We start from the raw sequence: 20,256 nt of genomic DNA, 5'->3' as shown, positions 1-20,256 counted from the left end.
AACATCAACTATGATCATTATGTTGACCAAGAACAGGAGACAGCAAAGTACTGAACGAGAGGAGTTGTACTGAATCTAGAGGAGTTAATGTTTCCTCATTTCAATTTAATTTTATCCGTGTGGTGTTGTCTATAAATGTGACCCGTCATTTCTCTTGCAGTGTTATAACAGAATAAGTACCATTTAAACTATTAAACGTTAGTACTTCAAAGAAATGTTATCAAACATTCATCAGAAACCTCTCATTCTTATATGAATCAACCTTCAAGTGTCTTAAGGAAAACGCGGATTCAGTGTAGAAAATATATTTACATTGGGATTGGGCTTACCACAATCACTAAATACAGATTTCTATTTCTGTATCAAAATTTCTACATGGAGTGAGATCTGAAAATAAGACAATAATGGCTCTAGCACTATGTTCTTTTATCCTCATTTTTTTATATCCTTGAGAAGAATAAACCACAGCTGAGCTTCAGACATTTTCAACCAGCAATATTTTACATAAAATCAAAACCAGAGCCAATGCTTCTTCAGTTGCTGTATATTCCCAATTATAATACAAGCTTTCTACCCAAATTTGTCATTCAGGAAATACAGGGTCAACTTACAATTTGCTGATTACACTATTGGTGCCGAGGTAAACATTTTTACAATTGTCTAATAGACTAATGTAGGGGTCAACTTACATTTACAGCCAAAGCCTGACAAATTGCAGCCACTTGCAGTGCTGTCACATTCTCACATCCAACAGACGCAAAATCTACTACGTGAAGCTATCATCCCATTAATTACGCATAACAGACGTGCTGTCAACCTTTGAGCCTTAAGAGACAAATCACTATGACTGCCAATCTAGACTTTAGTCCAGGAGACAAATCAATGCTAACAGAATACCATCACAAAGAACATTTGAAATGTGACACAAAAAACAAGACATGAGCTACAATAATGATGCTAAAGCTGCTACTGCTCTACAAACTTAATTTTTAAGGTTGGTTACAGTGTTAATCCAAAGTTGTACAATTTCTGCCAATTCAGCTGTAGAGAGCTGGAAGCTAATGAATTGTGTCACATTCTGATCAGTGATGAGCTGCAGTTTTTGTACCACCCCAGATGACCATCATCGGTGAATACAGTGGCAAAAATGGGGAGAGGTCCCATTCTTCCAATGTTTTTGAGAGGTGCAGCAGTGTTACTCCTAGCATCACAGCATAAGGAACTATCAGGTATGAATTTACGTTACAGCTGGTAACAAATTAAGGAACTCTGACAGCGCAGTAGTACACCATGGGCATCGAATGCCCTCAGATGTTACCTCTCCTGCAGCATCATTAGGGTGCCATTTTATGACAGGACAATGCTCGTACACACACGGCACATACATCTACATCTACATCTACATGACTACTCTGCAATTCACATTTAAGTGCTTGGCAGAGGGTTCATCGAACCACAATCATACTATCTCTCTACCATTCCACTCCCGAACAGCGCGTGGGAAAAACGAACACCTAAACCTTTCTGTTCGAGCTCTGATTTCTCTTATTTTATTTTGATGATCATTCCTACCTATGTAGGTTGGGCGCAACAAAATATTTTCGCATTCGGAAGAGAAAGTTGGTGACTGAAATTTCGTAAATAGATCTCGCCGCCACGAAAAACATCTTTGCTGTAACGACTTACATTCCAATTCGCGTATCATATCTGCCACACTCTCTCCCCTATTGCGTGATAATACAAAACGAGCTGCCCTTTTTTGCACCCTTTCGATGTCCTCCATCAATCCCACCTGGTAAGGATCCCACACCGCGCAGCAATATTCTAATAGAAGACGAACGAGTGCAGTGTAAGCTGTCTCTTTAGTGGACTTGTTGCATCTTCTAAGTGTCCTGCCAATGAAACGCAACCTTTGGCTCCCCTTCCCCACAATATTATCTATGTGGTCTTTCCAACTAAAGTTGTTCGTAATTTTAACACCCAGGTACTTAGTACAATTCTCAAGGCTGTAAATTCAACTATTTATCGAGTAATCGAATTCCAACGGATTTCTTTTGGAACTCATGTGGATCACCTCTCACTTTTCGTTATTTAGCATCAACTGCCACCTGCCACACCATACAGCAATCTTTTCTAAATCGCTTTGCAACTGATACTGGTCTTCGGATGACCTTACTAGACAGTAAATTACAGCATCATCTGCTAACAACCTAAGAGAACTGCTCAGATTGTCACCCAGGTCATTTATATAGATCAGGAACAGCAGAGATCCCAGGACGCTTCCCTGGGGGACACCAGATATCACTTCAGTTTTACTCGATGATTTGCCGTCTATTACTACGAACTGCGACCTTCCTGACAGGAAATCACGAATCCAGTCGCACAACTGAGACGATACCCCATAGGCCCACAGCTTGATTAGAAGTCGCTTGTGAGGAACGGTGTCAAAAACTTTCCGGAAATCTAGAAATACGGAATCAACTTGAGATCCCCTGTCGATAGCGGCCATTACTTCGTGCGAATAAAGAGCTAGCTGCGTTGCACAAGAACAATGTTTTCTGAAACCATGCTGATTACGTATCATACTTCTATGAACTGTGTGTGTAGTGTTGAATTACTCCCATGGCCAGCAAGAATCCCAGATCTGTATCCAATAGAACATGTGTATGACAGTTCAGGTATCAACTCATATTGCCAGTATCCAGGAGCAGTTACAACATTTATGGGCAAGCTTGCTGCAGGAGAGGATAGAAAGGCTTTATGACACCCTTCCCAACCAAATCAGTGCATCCATCCAGGACAGAGATGGTGAAATGTTGTAGTGATAAGTGGGCTCATACTGCCAAGTTGTTTGTAAATTTGACTCGATTTTGTAGTCACGGCTACAACATCACGTAGCCTATCAATCTTTGATGTTTCATTTCATTCCCCCACCGCCCAGCTGGTTCTACAAAGCTGGTTCTACAAAGCCAATGAAAGAGCGTGGGCAGGTGGTATTTTTGGAAGAAAGAGACACTGTAACATTCTCATGTCAGTACAGAACCAAAATCTGATATGTATTCAGAAAGAAAGATCTGTGTTCCCAGGTCTCACTGTAAAGATTACCTCATAAATAGCACAATATTTGGAAGCAACAGCAAAATATTTGTGACAACAAAGATATAAATTTCACAACTGTGTTACTAGGATGGTGATGATGACTAAAAACAGTGATACAGTGATGCCACAGACTACAGGATTTTATTTCTCCAAGTATTATTAAAATAAAGACATTCAATGAACGGCTTAAGTATAGGATAGGTATAATGTTAAGTTTTTGGCAGATACTTTACATCAATAAAACAGTTTGTAATTTTGATTAGTCAGATAAGTTAAAAACAAAGTTTTCTCAAGGGGGGGGGGGGGGGGGGGGGAGAGGGAGAGGGAGAGAGAGAGAGAGAGAGAGAGAGAGAGAGAGAAGGTTCATTTTATATTCAGGGTCATCTTATACTCAGGTAAATATGATAAGTCACAAATGCCAGAGCACTGCATGACTAAATTTTACATCCATGAGTTTCTAGAAGGTGGCAGCATGCCAATTAAGCGATAGTCGATACACAGTATTGCAGTAGGCTACAAGGCAGGTATTTGAATTTGCAGTGTATTCTGTTTTCTGGGCATTAGACTGATGTTCTCTCCAGCAGATGAAACTTCAGTCACAGAATATCCCTTGGTCCATGGGCTAATGTCCACAAAACAAAATTCAGCAAAGATAAAGAGTATTCCCCAACAAACATTTAGTAAACAGCTATCATTGCAAGATGGCATGTGTGCTACAGGTGTTTACCTGAATGGAACAGTGTTAAGTTTTGTGATTTTTATGGGCCGAGGGATTGTCTACAAAGTTCATTGTGAAATGCATCTCACATATGGTGAGAACTGTATTTACTGGAAACGTGTTATTCAGCTGGATACAGGAAGTCAACAAAAGCCAAGAAAGTATCACAAACAAGGAATGAGCCCTGGATAATCAGAGGGTTTTTCCAGTGATGCCTCATTATAACACGTGGAAGAAATGATTCACAAAGGTTATTGTGTGACAATAGATGACATGGCACATGGTCCCCAAGGCACAATGCACAACATAAATTGCCGCCAGCAATTGAATTTTCATAAAGTTTGTGAACATTGAATTCACCACTGGTTGACTACAGAACACAACTAGAACTGACTGGGCCTATGCATGCAGTACCTCATGGATTACATTAAAAAAGGGGAGGGTTTCTTAATGCAGTCCTTTACAGTGGATGAGTCATAGGTTCACCATTATCAATCTGTGTTAAAGCAAATCTCCAAGGAATGGAAGCTTACCTTCTCCACATGAAAAAAGTAAATTGAAGATGGTTCCACAAGATTAAGATGGCTGTATTTTGAGACAAGGAGAGTGTATTGTTGCTAAAATTCCAGTCTGAAGGTGAAGCTGTTATTGATTCAGATTACTGCATCACTCTGGACAACTGGCAGTGGGTGTGATTCTTATGGATGACAAACACATAGGTTATTGCAAAAATTTAATTGGGACTGCTTGGAAAATACACTGTTCAGTTTCGTTTTAGCTGCCAGTGATTTTCATCTGTTTCACCATCTTAAAAACCATCTGACTGTGCAGCACTTTGAAGACAGTGAAGATGTAGTCTGAGATGTTACTTGCTGGAGATGACAGCGGCCCTTTTTTTTTCGGTTTTGTCAAATGCAGCAGGAGAAGTGCTTAAATTTATTGGGGGAATATGTGGAAAGGCAAAAATAAATTTAAGCCTGGTACATGCTGTATTCATGTCACTACCTCATTTTGCGATTTCACTGAGTTCTCTGATAACTTACAATTTTCTTTCTGTTTATTCTTCAATGGTATTGGATATTTATACTTTGATACTACATTTAATTTCTTAATTTATGCTCTTTAAGTATGAATAATCGATGCTTCAGAAGCTCAAAATACAACAAAATTAAATTTGACATTACCTCAACATGTGATATAAGGGCGTCGTAGTTTCTGGCTAAATGCCTGCCTGCCAAAGTAATTACTTGAGTGAATCTGGAAATATTCAGAAAGAAAGAATTTTAAAATATAGTTGTTTCATATCTTCAACTGTACATAACATCATCAAACAAATTGTTAATAGTAACTTACCAAAGTAAATTGGGAATGAAAGATAAAACTAATTATTGAGTTACAGTATCCATTCTACAGATATACAGCAAAAGTCAAACATCCAAATTCTGGATTCATAAATTTCTGTACACACATCAGAATTACTACACACTATACTTGAATACATTTTTGTGAAATTTGTATCAGAGTTTAGAATTACGATAATGATTATAAAATATTCTCACTCCTGGACAGTCATGAAGACACATGGAGTTTTACAGCAATGGAAAGTTCTGGTAGAACATAAATTATTTAAGAGTAAAGGTAACAACACACCAAATAGCAGCGACATTGACATGTTGACTGACACACAAACAATATTGGAATCTTCACTAGCTTTTGCAGCACGAATCCTATTTTGGGCAAGTGTGTACACACACACACACACACACACACACACACACACACACACACACACACAAAGCCATTCAGTTTCATTTCATCTCAGTTAGTTGCTTTATGAGTGGAGCATTATAGTCTCATGAATGATAAAGACCTAATCTTAATTTCTACCACACTGTGTGGGTATGGGCAGAAGCTAACTCAGAATTGTCTAGAACTATCTGACAGACTCTGTCTTGTTTATACTTTAGTTTATGCATATAGTTTACAGTCCTGGCATTTGCTTTATGGTCAAGCGAAACCTCACAAAAGCCTTTGCCATTTTTGGAACTATTTTTATTTTATTTCTAGAACTATATACCCCAAACAAAAATGTAAGAAAGCCTAGTTTATTTTGAAGTACATGTGTGTAACACTTAGTACTGCCAATACACACGTTTACTTTTATACGTATCCATTGGCAGAACTAAATATTTCATCTCCTGAATATAAAGTAACAAACAGCAATTCATTCTCATAATCATATAGCTTTTCAAATGCATTTTTCTTTTCCTGCAATTAACTGTGTGTATTTTCAGCCTATTACTTGTTTGACATTACACCACATCAAACGCACTGTCATTCATCAGACAGCTACATTGTGTGACCTGATTTCCCATTCCACTTGATGCACATACATTCTTCTGTAGACTACCACTGTCATGTTTTGGATTACTTGAATTGTCAGAATGTATTCAGTGTCATGCAGCTTGGTTCGTGTGCTGCAACTCCTGCATGGAGTATTATACATGCAATCAGTTCTGGATTAATGGTACTAATACTATTTATAACTTCTGGTGTTAACAGAAAGCATACAGTCATGAACTTATTGGTAAGGCTTACATCACACATGGAAGAGTTCAATTTATCCACTCTGTTCTTGGTTTCCTCTTCAGCGTAAAGATTTCATTATCATACCTCTGGTGTTTTCATTTTATCACATGGGAACTGTATAATGGACAGTCTTTTAGAGCAACTCGTTAGTAACTTTTCATTCAAACTCAAGTCTTTTGTTTACATTTTCAAAGTTTGAACATAGATATAATATAAGGGGGAAAAACTGACACTGTTTGTGGAATATGTATGACAATCCGATACTCAGTGTTGACAATACAGACAGACTGCCAGTATGGGATTATCTGCACAGTGTTTGATTATTGGTTGGTTGGTCCATGATGCAATAATTACATAAGGAAAGGTTAGGATGTTACCATGTAGAGGGGGCACTGAGTCGCAGGCAGGTACAATGAAAAAGAATGATAGAAATTTTCAGCTTATGGGCTAAGTCTTTCATCAGACGTAGACAATGAAATTTACACATTCCCACGAGGCAACATTCAGCCAATAGTCCAGAAATCATACATGGAATGATAGAAACAAAACCTTGTGTAATAAGTTTTACCACTGCAAGGATTCTAATGATTTTTTATTAGTGGATACCTGTGACTAATTAAAATATGTACAAACAATTTTAGCAGAATTTAGTTCTGATTCACTTTGCAGAAAAGTGTTTAAATATGTATTGCACTTCTTATGACCACTCTAGGAGGTAACAAGAACTTAAGTAGATGTAATTTTATTCTCCTAAAATAGAATGTCTTCAGTCCACCACATTACCAACCAACAATAATATGGAAAGGATAAGATTGTTACACATCACATGAAGTGAGTATTGAGTTGCAGATAGGAGGCACAGTGGGGGGAGGGAGGGGGGTAGAAGAATATAGAATTGCTGAATTGTGCAGGTGGGAACTGTCCTTGTGACATATCCTTTGTTCTTGTCAACCCAGGCCTCAAGCTTTCAGTAGGCCCTGTCCTCCACCTGTCTACACCACTCCCTTCTTTCTCTTCCAGTACTAAATATGCCTTCTATCCTGTTGATGCATCTGCATTGTCCTTTCCCCTTCCCTGCTTCTCTCCTCTTCCTTTCGCCCTTCCCCTTCCCCCAGCACAACCTCCTGATGCTACACCTATCACCTCTCAGACACAGTTGCAGTCGGGCCTTATTGTCTGCAGACAGTGGCCGTGGCCGTGGCCGTGTGTGTGTGTGTGTGTGTGTGTGTGTGTGTGTGTGTGTGTGTGTGTGTGGCTTCCAAAACTGAAGAGAGACTTACAGAATGTGAACTCCAAGCTTTTCCTAACATATAGTCTGTTCCAACAGTTTGCAGGACTGTGGCAAGTTACAATCGTCCAAACCAGCTGACCACCTGGCTGCATTTCATGTAAATATTACAACATGCCTACACAACTCAGCGCATAAATACAAATTTTTACTTCTTCTCCCTCTTTACTGAATTCATAATTTTCAGGAAGATCACAGGATGTAATGGCACCAGACATCAGAAAATAAAAATGAGCTAAGTAGATAAGTTTTCCTGCAGACACTGTTCGTGTGGTAGAGGTAATGGTACATTATATTATATACACAATGTGCAACACTGCTGACTGTTAATGTTCGCTACTTAGGCTATGTATAAGGAACTGGAAAAACTGGTCTGCATTCTTCCTCAATCTGTGATGAATATAGACAAGTACTACCAGCCAGAAGGGTCATCCACTTCTGAAACTCAAGAGAATATTGAACTTGATCAAGAAATGACATTTGAGAATTAATAATCACTGATGCCAATAAGCAATGAAGAAGAACTGACAATATGGCAAGGAAGTACGGCAGTGTTGTCCCCACCCGATGCCGCCGCCGCCGACCACCAGGCTAAGTGTTGTATTAAGGAGGTAGGATGTCAAACGGGACGACTTGGAGCAGGAGGGACACCACAGAACATTTTAATTTCCACTGTCTATACTTTTAAAAATAAATTCATAAAACTTTGTCAGAATGACCAGAAAAGATTCAGGATTTACACTTATACTGGTGGAAGTTCAAAAATATAAGAAAATAATTTTTTTTTTTTTTTTTTGACATTTGTATTTCACCTTTTTTTTCACTTACCATTGGCTGCATTTGTTGCTATAGGTACACTTTTCTTCATAAGTAAGGGAGATTCTTCAATGAATTTTGCACAGCTTACAAACCATACTTACACGTGTATGAAATTCTAGAATTTTTCAAATCTATTTAAAACTGTGGTAAAAATTGAAATGATTAACCACAAAATTTGAGTTTTTTCTAAACATGAAGTTTAAAATATAACAGCACATTCATTTTTTCATAAATTAAATAATTTCTAGAGTTTCATACACCTGTAAGTATGGTTTGTATGCTGTGCAAAATTCATCAAAGAATCTCTCTTACTTATGAAGAAACGTGTACCTATAGCAACAAACGCAGCCAATAGAAGTGAAAAAATGATGAACTTTCACATGTAAAAAAAATTTATTTTGTTATGTTTTTGAACTTCCACTGCTATGATTGTGAATCCTGAATCCTTCCTGGTCATGCTGACACAGTTTTATGAATTTATTCGTAAAGTATGGACAGTGGAAATTAAAATGTCCTGTGGTGTCTCTCCTGCTCCAAGACGGCCCATTTGACATTCTACCCCCCTTAAGGCAGTATGGAGGTATTTATAGCTACACTATGTGAAATATGTAAAACAGCCTTTTTTAATGGCAATAATGTAAAAAATTATATTTTAGAGAGACAATAAATTGCTGAAGTTATTAGTTGAGGAGGAAAAGAAACAACAACTTACCTTGCTGTCTGAAATGCTGGATCCAGCTTTGATGATCTTATGCAAAAATATTTTGTCAATGTTATAAGAGTTGTGTACAGAGAAGTCAGCAGCCTAAATAATGTTGCACTTGAATTTCCAGCTGGTACTGCCATTTTTGTGAGGTTATTAATAACAGTAACATAATGACTTACATGGCAGCAGACATCACGTTCTTTGCTTTTTAAAAATTCTTGGCCTATGTGCAAACAAAAATACTAGAGTTAGATTCCTCATAAAACTATATGTATTTATATAATGTTTCTGTTTCTGAGCACAAAATAAAGATATTTATACTTACGTGATTCAATACTATACTCTGAAGAATATGCGCGTGCTGTGTATTCTGACTGCAGCCTTTCAACAACCCAGTTAATATCAGAAAGGCTAATGCGCAGCACATTACAAAAAGCAATGAGAGCAGCATCTTTGGAATTATCAGTCAAAACACCAAATCGAGTGAATTTGTCTTTCCCAGCAGTTGCCTAATTAAAGAAGATAAAGATATATTATTAAATAAAAACAATGGAAAATCCTGGATGGCATAACAATACAAAAAGGATACACTGCTATTTACCAAGTAGAGGAAGTGTTGAATGGCAGACAGGCACATTTAATAAAAACTCAACATATTATTTATTTTTCCCCATCAAAATAAGATTTTCTGAACTGCACATATGGGGGGTGTTCCTTACAACATATCCTTTGTTCGTGTAACAGTCCTGGCCTCAACCTATGCTACTCCATGTCCTCTCCACCTGTCACTACCCCATTCCCTACTCCCATTACAACACTACCCTACACACACTCGTTCATGCCACATACATAGTCCTTCCTCCTCCTCTCCTCTCGCCTTTGCAGCCCTCGGCACAGCCTTCTAATGCTGTACTTAGCAGCCTACTGCCATCTCCTGACCACTTGCATGCTCCCATCAGCAGCACCTAGATCTTCCCTCATCCCTGTGTGTGTGTGTGTGTGTGTGTGTGTGTGTGTGTGTGTGTGTGTGTGTGTGTGTGCGCGCGCGCTCTCTCTTTCTAAGTCAATCAACACCACTGCTGTGTGGCGAGGGGCAATCTGTCCTTTTCATATTGTTGTTAATATTACAGTAAGTTTCTCTCTAAAAACTTAGCTACAAAAGATGAAATAAAATAGATACAGAATTAACAACACTAGTTCCATTAATTTTTGGTGTATCAGAAATGAGCACTGTAAATAAAAAATTTATCCAACTGTTGTGTCATAGGTCACCCACAGTGACTGGCTTGCATCTCTGGCAGTTGCATGAAACCCGTTACTCATTATTTTTTTTACTGCTCCTCTTTTTTGTGTACCAGAGAGACTACATAAAGAACTGTTTATATCTTCGTCTCCATTCAGAAAACTGAATGGTGTATTATGAAGCTAAATTTAACACTGTTTGCTTATAAAGGTATGTGATTTCCAATGCATTGCAACATTGAACATACAGTTGTAAGGAAACATGTACTGCTGCAATTAGACCCAATGGAAAATTCTCATACAGTTGCAGTAGTAGCTTTAAAACTATTGAAGAGTTATTCTTTTAATTTTTGTGCATCAATAGGTGGTTTTCCACCACAAGACTCAGCTCTCTTTGCTCTGGACTTAGAAATTCTCTTACATTGATGAACTGCATACTGAATTGTTAGTGTACTTTGCACACTTTCATTCAATACTCTCATATGGCACGATCTTCTGGGGCAATGCAGCTAAGCTAAAAAAGGATTTGTTTTGCAGTTGTGAGCAGGAAGAATATAGTCTTAAGTCTATAACCAAATACCTTGCAGGAGCCCCTTCAAGAACCTTGAGATTCTTACTTCCACATACCAATTCATTTATTAAATCCACAGTTTTTGGTGGTTATTAATAAGAGTGAATTCTGGAAAACTGTCACAATAATAATAATAATAATAATAATAAACTGGAACAGAACCATTATAACAGATAAAACAACACCACATAACAAACCTGACATCATACTCACCAATAAAAAGAAGAAATTAACACAACTAATTGAAATATCCATACCCAATACAACAAATATACAGAAGAAAACAGGAGAAAAAATTGAAAAATACATCCAACTGGCTGAGGAAGTCAAGGACATGTGGCATCAGGATAAAGTTGACATTATACCAATTATACTATCAACTACAGGAGTCATACCACACAATATCAACCAGTACATCAACGCAATACAGCTACATCCAAATGTATATATAAAACTACAGGAATCTGTAATTATTGATACATGTTCAATTACCCGAAAGTTCCTAAATGCAATGTAACATACACCGTACAGTTAAAAGGAAGTAACACTTGATCAAGGTCCGCATCACTTTCCATTTTTAACCAGACATAACGTCTGAGAAAGGAAAGAAATAATAATAATAATAATAATAATAATAATATCCTCACAGACTTTGCATTTCTGTCTGTGGTCCAGAAGGGAGTTTCATATTGTACAAAAAAATCATTAACATGTTGCATCAGACAAGACACTGGGAATCCCAGCTATTAAAACATAAAAGACTATCCTAATAACCACTCTTCATATAATTTATCTGGAAATGGGAATGTAAATTTGAGTTAGCACTAATGTTCATGTTGTAAAGATTTTAACTTTTCTCTCAATACACACAGCTGATAGCATTCTCTGAAATCACTGGAAGTACACAAATTCCTTGGGTGAATGAGAAGAAGAAGAAGAAGAAGAAGAAGAAAACAGCAGCTGAGCAGTCCAACAGGATGAACACATATTTTGTCAAAGTAACTGATATTCCACTAAGCATGTCTTTATGATTTATAACATTAAAAATAATAATCAAGAAATAATTCATTTAATCAACAATGTAAATAACTCCCTGGCAAGTTCTCTGCTGACAATGTAGCAATATTACGAAAAGGGTAGTTGCTACTCACCGTATAGTGAAGACACTGGGCCACAGATAGGTATAACAAAAAGACTGTCAGAAAGTGAGCTTTCATCCAACAAGGCTTTTTCAGAAACACACACACACACACACACACACACACACACACACACACACACACCAAAATGCAATTATGTGCACAAATGCAACTCACACACTAATGACCACAGTCTCTGGCTGCTGAGGCCAGACTGCAAGCAGCAGTGGATGATGGGAGAAGCAATCAGGTGGTGGGGATAAGGAGGTGGCTAGGGTGGGGAGAGTGAGATATAGCTCCAGCTTCATCCTTACCCCCACCAGCCGGTTGCTTCTCCCACCATTCACCACTGCTCACAGTCTGGCCTCAGCAGCCAGAGATTGTGGTCATGTGTGTGCGAGTTACGTTTGTGCGCGCGTGCGTTTGTGTGTATGTCTTTTGTCTATTTCTGACAAAGGCCTCATTGGCCAAAACCTCACTTCTTGACAGTCTTTTTGTTGTACCTATCTCTGGCCCAACATTTCCGCTATATGGTGTACTGCAACTATACTTTTCATAATACTGCTACATTCCATCTTGGATTTTCCACTGTCTCTACTGACTAAGCTATTTCAGGTACTATTACAACCCACTCTCACAGTTTTGGTTCTGCCAGTATCTCTCTCCTACTCTCCAAACTTCCCAGAAAATTTCCAGCAAACCTTGAGGTACTAGCACACCTGGGAGAAAGGATGGGTTGTTAAGTTGTGCCTTGAGAGCCTAGTCACTAGAACATTTGCCTGCAAAAGGCACAGGTTCTGGGTTCGAGTCTCGGCTCGGTACCCTACTTCAGTCTGCCAGAAAGTTTCGAACCACCACACACATTGTTGCAAAGTGAAAATTGATTCTGGAACCAATTAAAAGAATTAACATTATTTTTAATTGGTTGTTAGTACATTTTACAGAAGCAGTTTGCAATAGCTGCTTCTAACCGTTAATGTATAAATGGACAACTTTTACAAACCTGAAGGCTTCACTTTGTGGTGGCATCTTTGGGATTGACGTATGAGTAAATATCTGTTCAGTGGACACCAAATTCACGTGAAAGTAGCTATATGAACAACTATACAAATTTTGCGAATACTGTCTTACAATGTAAGGATATTTTCTCTCATTACATTTCTTCATTCAAATGGACATACTGGAAAACTGTGCCATCATAAAATTATTTATTTTGGATAATTTTAATGTCATCAGAAATTCATCAAAGTTGATGAAAGTTTATAAGGCCTCAGCTCCATAATCTCTAACAGTAAAGAAATGGGTGTCTGAATTGAAATCTGGCATTGCTTCTGAATGTGCACTAGGTGGCCAACACTACAGCACAAGAAAGAGTATGGTACATTTTACACAAAGAATTAATAGTGACTACACACTGTGAAAGACGGGTGCCACACTTATTGAATGCTGGCCAAAAGCATATAAATATAAATGAATGCTAGGACTGTTTTAGAATGGATCCATCTGATTTTGTGAGTCAGTTTGTTTCTGTGAATTAACACCAATCCACTGTCCACTGTCCTGCAGCAATAATGGTACAGTTGATGTAAATTAAAAGAAGAAGAAAAAGAAAAGAAAAAAAATACTGACAGGGGGAGGGGGAGTGGTGGGCAGAGAAACGAGGGGAGGAGTACAATGACAGTATAACATCCTGTTAAAGGTTGGTTGGTTGACTTAAAGGGGGGAGGGGGAAGGGACAAACTGCTTGGTCATCAGTCCCCATCCTGCTAAAGACATGATCATTAGAGATGGAAAAGTTGCTCAGTTTGGAGGAAGAGGGGCAGAAAATTGCCCGTGACCAGCGAAAAAACCATCACAATTTTGGGAAATTGCGGAACACCTAAAACTGGATGGCTAGATGGAGATTCGAACTGCCGATCTCCAAAATACATGTCCAATGTTTAGCACTGCACAACCTTGATAGGTAGTTGATGCTCAGTGTTGTCAGGACTGCAAAAGAAATTATTCTTGATTACCTTGAAAAGGATGAAACAATGCCTGATGAATGCTATGCAAGTGAAATGGATGAAGACATATGAGACTGAAAAGAAAGAAAATTATACTTCTTCAGGACAACACAACTGCCCGCTTTAACAAAAGGAAAACTTGAGTATTGTAATTGTGTACTGTTGAACATCTGGTCTTTTAACTGAATTTCACATTCTCAGATCTTACAAAATTTATAGGCTGGAAAACAATTTTGAATCCACTGGGGAGGTTAGTGCAGTTACAACTGAGTAATGCACAGTTCTAGGGCTGCAATTTAGAGGTAGAAAGTACTATCTGGAGAAAAGAAAACCACATAAAAGAAGATGTTTTCCAATGAAATAAGAGGTTTTGCTTTAAAACGTGGTACAACGGTGGTTATAATTTAATAACAAATGACTGGAATGACGATTTCAAAACTGTTCCATCTGCAAGGAAGGCTTTCCACAATTTACGGAAACTTTTTTTGAGAAAAGCAGATCTGCAGCAGTCTGCCACTTGTCAGTTGGCCACCAATAAGTGATGAAACTAAGAACATTTTACTAACATTTATCTAGAGTCCTAAAAAGCCTACTCATAGATTAACTGTTAAACAGCATATTTCTAGAACTTCTGTATGGAAGATTTCACACAAGGCCAAAAATCAAACATTACACGCCTCGTCTCATACACGGGCTATTGGGAAACAATCCTGATCTTAGGCTTCAATCTTGTGAGGCAATGTTTAATGAATCAAGAGATGGTGATAACGAGTTGTTTTCTAACATAATTTGGAGTGATGAGACCATGCCAACAGACACAGCTGCACCTAATGTATGCTGAGAACCATATAACTTTTATGGAGAGGCAATTAAATCAATCTGGTGTTACTGTTTGGGAAGGTGTTTCATACTGTAGATTAATTATGCCTTGGATGTTTGATGGAGCAGTAACTGCAGTGAACTACCTGGAAATGTTGACAACCTATGTCATTCTGGGAACACAAAAAAATCTACGACACCTTCCACTCACTTTCCTTTCAAAATTATGAAGTCCCACTGCATTACACAACAGCTGTGCGGAACTATGTTGTTGAGGTATTTGGTGGGAAAGTTATTATACAGCAAGGGGCAATGGAAATGCCATCCAGTTCCACTGACCTTACACCAAGGGTTTTCGTCCATTGTGACATGTTAAAAATAAAATGTATGCAGCAAAAATGCTAACAATTGAGGGCTTGAAAGAAGCTACTTACAATGCTTTTGAAGACACTCGTTCTAATACATGACTGTGTAAACAAGTATGCTAATGTGTTTCAGGACATCTGGCGAAATGTATCAACAACGATGGAAAACGATTGGAAAAGAATGTTATAAATAATCCTGTAGCTTCAATAAAGTGTTCAGTTATTTCAGAATTCCAATTGTTTGTTTTGTATTCAATTAGGTGATTTTTCAATACGGTTTCAGCATGGATCAATCTTGAAAACTGGTTTTTCCATTGGTCAGCTCACATTACATTTGTTCAGTGCTGCTTTCTGCAACGATTGTAGGCAGGTCGGACAAGAGTATGTCCACCAGTGTCCTTCAGAATGAACTGCCCATTTGGCTCAATGATACCGATTTAAGAACAAGGCAAGTAATGTGGATACAACAGGATGGTGTAGCCAGCACTGCACAGAATCTGTGTGCCGAGCAGCACGGGATATATTTCCCAATAAAACAATAGACAGACACTGGCTGGTCAATGGTCAGCTAGGTCGCCCGATCTATCTGTCCTTTACTTCTATTTCTGAGATACAATAAAGGATATGGCATATGCAGAACAATGCAAAAACACTGACAAAATGAGAAATCACATCAGGCTGGCCTTGTCTGTACTGGATAGGTCAAATGATGTACTGTGTGCTACAGCTAGCAGTTCTAGCTGAGAATAAAACGAAAATAAAAGAATGACACCATAAACATGTGATTAATTTTGATTTTATCTTTTTCTATTCCCCCGCCCCCAAGCATTTGTTGGCTACTTTACCTAGATTAGACTTTATGATCTTCTATGTTATATAAACTGTTAATTCATCATGGGTCTACAATGAAGAATCGATAATAAAGTAGCAAAAGAACCTCATTTTTTACTATGGAATGCAAATCAGCGACAGAAAACTGCTTTTGTAGGAACTAAGTAATTTATTGAGTATTTAGTTGGTCAGGATCTGCTGTGGAGGCATATAGTATGTGACACATTACGTACATTAAAAATGTTTCATCTACTTTGTGCTATGTTTCATTAATCCCAAACCTTCTTAAAATTCAGTAGATATTAATGTGTCAGGGATATGGAAACTGAAACACACGGCCGTTACTTAAAATTGTCTAGAAAGTGATACTGCATTACTGTGTACTACTGTATTACTACAGTGACTACATGGATTTCTCTCAACAAGTCTCTAGTGCAGTGGATACCCGCAACAGACACTGAAGAATCAGTAACCATTTGTTCGCCACATCTTTGATGTCTGACTTGCCCCTTCCTGTCTCGTGTGCCACGAAGCCGCCCTGTGTGTTACTGACATGCAGCAGCACTACTTAGCTGCTGTTGTAGTTCTAGTTATTTTCACTTAATACAATTTGGAGCCCACTAATGATGCCTATTATTACAGAGAGGCTGTACTTTTCCCTAATCATCATCATCATCATCATCATCATCATCATCATCATCATATTTATTCAGGCCTGTTGCAAACTCTCATTTTGGTCTCACCAACTTTATCATAGTGGTAAGCATGTATTTTCTTCCTTGCATCCATTTTGCTCCTACTACAGGATGCAGCATTTTAGCTGACAGATACTGGACAGAGGTGGATGTTTCAATCAAAGTTCTGATTGATATCTTGTGTAGCTCTCATTGGGATTACTGTCTTTAAACGACCTTTCCTTTCATGTGTTGACATTCTCAGACCTGCTACATAGAAGTTATTACTGTCCAACTACTTTTAAATGCTCTAGATGTTTAGCTTGTAACTACCTAACATTTGTTGCTTTCATTCTGATGGCACTGATAATTCTTGAGATGAATCCTCATGCTCTCTCAACTGACTGTTGAATTATATCATCGTTCTCATAGTATTCTAGTCAACCATAGAGTTTCTTGTTAAGTCTTAATTCAGTACTTATCTCTTTCTTTTATATTCTCTACAATTTTCCTCAAGGTCTTTCTGATCCAGTTTTCTCAAAATTCCATTTCCCTTGAATCGTCACAACAGCAAATGTCAAAATAGTTCTTACACACCATTCCCTCTCCCACACTACGGAAGTGAGCTAGTATCTCATCTGTGAAGGACTGAGTGTCGATGAAATACTAAAATTCTGCCCCTCTGAAATCCTCTGAAAATTTCTCAATTTCTGTGTCCTGTCATCATTTTATTTTTGCGTTTTCTTCTTGGTGTCCCTGACACATGTCGGTTACTCCATGGAGACACTTCTACTTAATCCCTTGATCATAGTTGTTCCAAAAGTGTTGCTCTTTATTTAAGTCAAATTTTATCTGAAGTTCTCGTCACAATAATTCAAACTAAAGATAAATATATTACTTTAAAAAATCAGTTAGTTTACAGAAGGAGTGATCACAGAGGAAAACGTTAAATTTCTATACCTGTTTCATATTTAGAAGAGAGATTGAGTATGTTAAAAGTTTTCTGATGGGTGGCCAAGGAAAACATTTTGTACACACTGCCACTCAGAATCAACATGAAAAGGTCTCAGCAGGGTGTCATAAATAGCGTCAATGAAACCACCTCTTTTCCTTGGGGGCCTTGAGTCCACACATTTTGTAGTAAGAAATGACAGTTCGCAAGCGAGAGGACAACGTTCTTGACAACTGAACACACTGCTGACACTGTCATATGTTTCAACCCTTCTCCAATAACATTGTGGGGCTGCATTCCCATTCAACATGATTGCACCAATTTGGAGTGCAGTGCAACTGCAGTTTTCGCTTTTGTGTGCAGGTTAGAACCACTAGAAACTGTTCGAAAACATCCGGCAAAATTTGAACATGATCTGAAGCATCAAAGGATGCTTATGGATTTGCAGCCCTCCTGTTTCATGATCAAGGGAGGGTGTGACACTGACACTGAAACATTTATGATTAAATGCCAAAAGGTCCCTCTATGATCCCCCCTCCCAGTTCAGCAACACCCTCGGGGTCCATGCTCATCTTTACTGAGAACTTTTTAAAACGTGCCTTTACAGAGACAACCTGCACAGTAGTCCTAGGTGCCTGCAGGCAGGCATCTGGAATTGGTGGGACATCAAGAGGTTGCATGCCCACCAACACCTAGTACTATTTGCAGGTTGTCTCTGTAAATGCACATTTTTAAAATTCTCAACAAAGATGGGCATGTGCCACCAACATCATTGCCAACGTGAGGGGGGTCTTAGAGGGACACCTTTGCATTTCATTCACGCATGTGTCAGTGTCAGACACTTTTGTGATCATGCCACAGGAGGGTGTGAAACAGGAGGGCTGAAAATACATAAGCACTCTTGCTCCTTCGGATCAAGTTTAATTTTTTTGAATACCATCTCGTGGTTCTAGTCAGTACACAAGAGTGAAACTTGCGTTCACACTGCATTCCACAGGGGTGCAATCACACTGAATGGGGATGCAGTCCCACAATGTCCGAACATCTGGTGGTGTCGGTACTGTCACAGGTCATCAAGAATGTCGCCTTCTTGCTCATCACACTACGAACTGTTGTTTTTGATTGCAAAAGTGTGGAAATCAACTCTGCAGGGGAAGTGGTGGTTTCACTGATGGATTTTTTGCCATTACTGAAGTCTGTTCATGTTGATTCTGAGAGAGAGTGGGGATGATGTTTCCTCAGCTACCTATAAGAAAACTGCACAATTTCAATGCTAGATGAGTTTTGGTCTCCATCACAAATCATCAAAAGAAATGGTGAAATGTGGATAAGACAGGCTGCTAGACTTTCTGCACTGGGCAGAACTGTGGTGAAATTTAGTGCCAATGTGACATCATTAACCCACCTTACACGTCACATGAACTTCTGAGCTCTTGCCTTTTCTTCAATGGGTCAACACCTTGATAATTGAAGCAATGTCGAGCCTGAGGTTGATGTCACAGGGTGCCGCACTTCTGCACTATTAGGAAGGTTGTAGGTACCTCTGAGCCAAATTTCAAAGTTCTGCGTCACTATAGGGACAATTAAGGGGATTCGGGGAAGTGATTCTTCAGATGTGTTGTGCACTGTACTTCAAAACATAAATCACTGTATATTACGCTAGCAGCTCCATGTCCCATTCTCCAGTCTGTATGTGAAAGCTAATCTAAAAAACTAATGTAGGGATTTTGGTACAGTTTTCACAAGGGATGTTTGCATAAATAATTTATAAATATTTCATGCAAATTGGCTGATATGTGCTGAATTTTTCTGTCAGCATGTGGAGACTATTGTCAGAACTACAACAGGGATTTTGATACAGCTTTCACTAGTTCGACTGCTTCATGAGGAAGGTTTGCTATCATAATTTGTTATCACTGCACAAGATCTAAGTAGATACTTAGTGGTACACATGCGAAGTTGGGGCAGGTGTGTGTGTTTTAATTGTAATAACTTACATTCCACTTTTCTAAAAAAAAAAATTTTAAAAAAAGTTTAATTTAAATTAAATTAAAATCACTGACATCTTTCCACATTCCATAGACCACTCTCTATGTGATCAACTGTGTGTAACTAATTTAATGAAAAATAATATGTTTTAGCAAGATCAAGCAATAGCTCAAATCAGGGTGGCCAGATGTTACTTTAACAGTACTCCTTTGAATATGAATGCAAATCCTTAACCTCTGTTAGATTTTACTTGGTAAGTCTGTGAAATTATAAGAGCAGATACAGCAATTAATAACGCAAATAAGGGAAGGACAGACTGAAAGTGTGGAACTGGGAAAAATTGTGGATGAAGTGAGAGAGGGCAGAAGAAAAGTTCCCATCTGTGAAGTACTTAGACACAGTTTTTGTCAGGAAGAATACAGTTAAGTTACACACTGAAGTAAGTACCA

At 38.3% G+C, this 20,256-nt stretch overlaps 1 protein-coding gene across 1 annotated transcript in view; it reads right to left on the bottom strand.

Annotated features, from left to right (window-relative positions):
• Positions 1-20,256, bottom strand: part of LOC126169612 (Fanconi anemia group I protein-like) — a 277,334-nt gene that overhangs the window by 36,080 nt on the left and 220,998 nt on the right. The window contains exons 20-22 of the mRNA XM_049920656.1: positions 9,545-9,728; positions 9,226-9,442; positions 5,002-5,074 (exon numbers count right to left, since the gene is read on the bottom strand). Of these exons, the coding sequence (XP_049776613.1) occupies positions 5,002-5,074; positions 9,226-9,442; positions 9,545-9,728 (474 nt within the window). The remainder of the gene's footprint in view (positions 1-5,001; positions 5,075-9,225; positions 9,443-9,544; positions 9,729-20,256) is intronic.

This window comes from Schistocerca cancellata, chromosome 1, assembly GCF_023864275.1.
Source record: "Schistocerca cancellata isolate TAMUIC-IGC-003103 chromosome 1, iqSchCanc2.1, whole genome shotgun sequence".
Taxonomy (NCBI): domain Eukaryota; kingdom Metazoa; phylum Arthropoda; class Insecta; order Orthoptera; family Acrididae; genus Schistocerca; species Schistocerca cancellata.
This window is presented reverse-complemented; position numbering and strand designations above follow the sequence as displayed.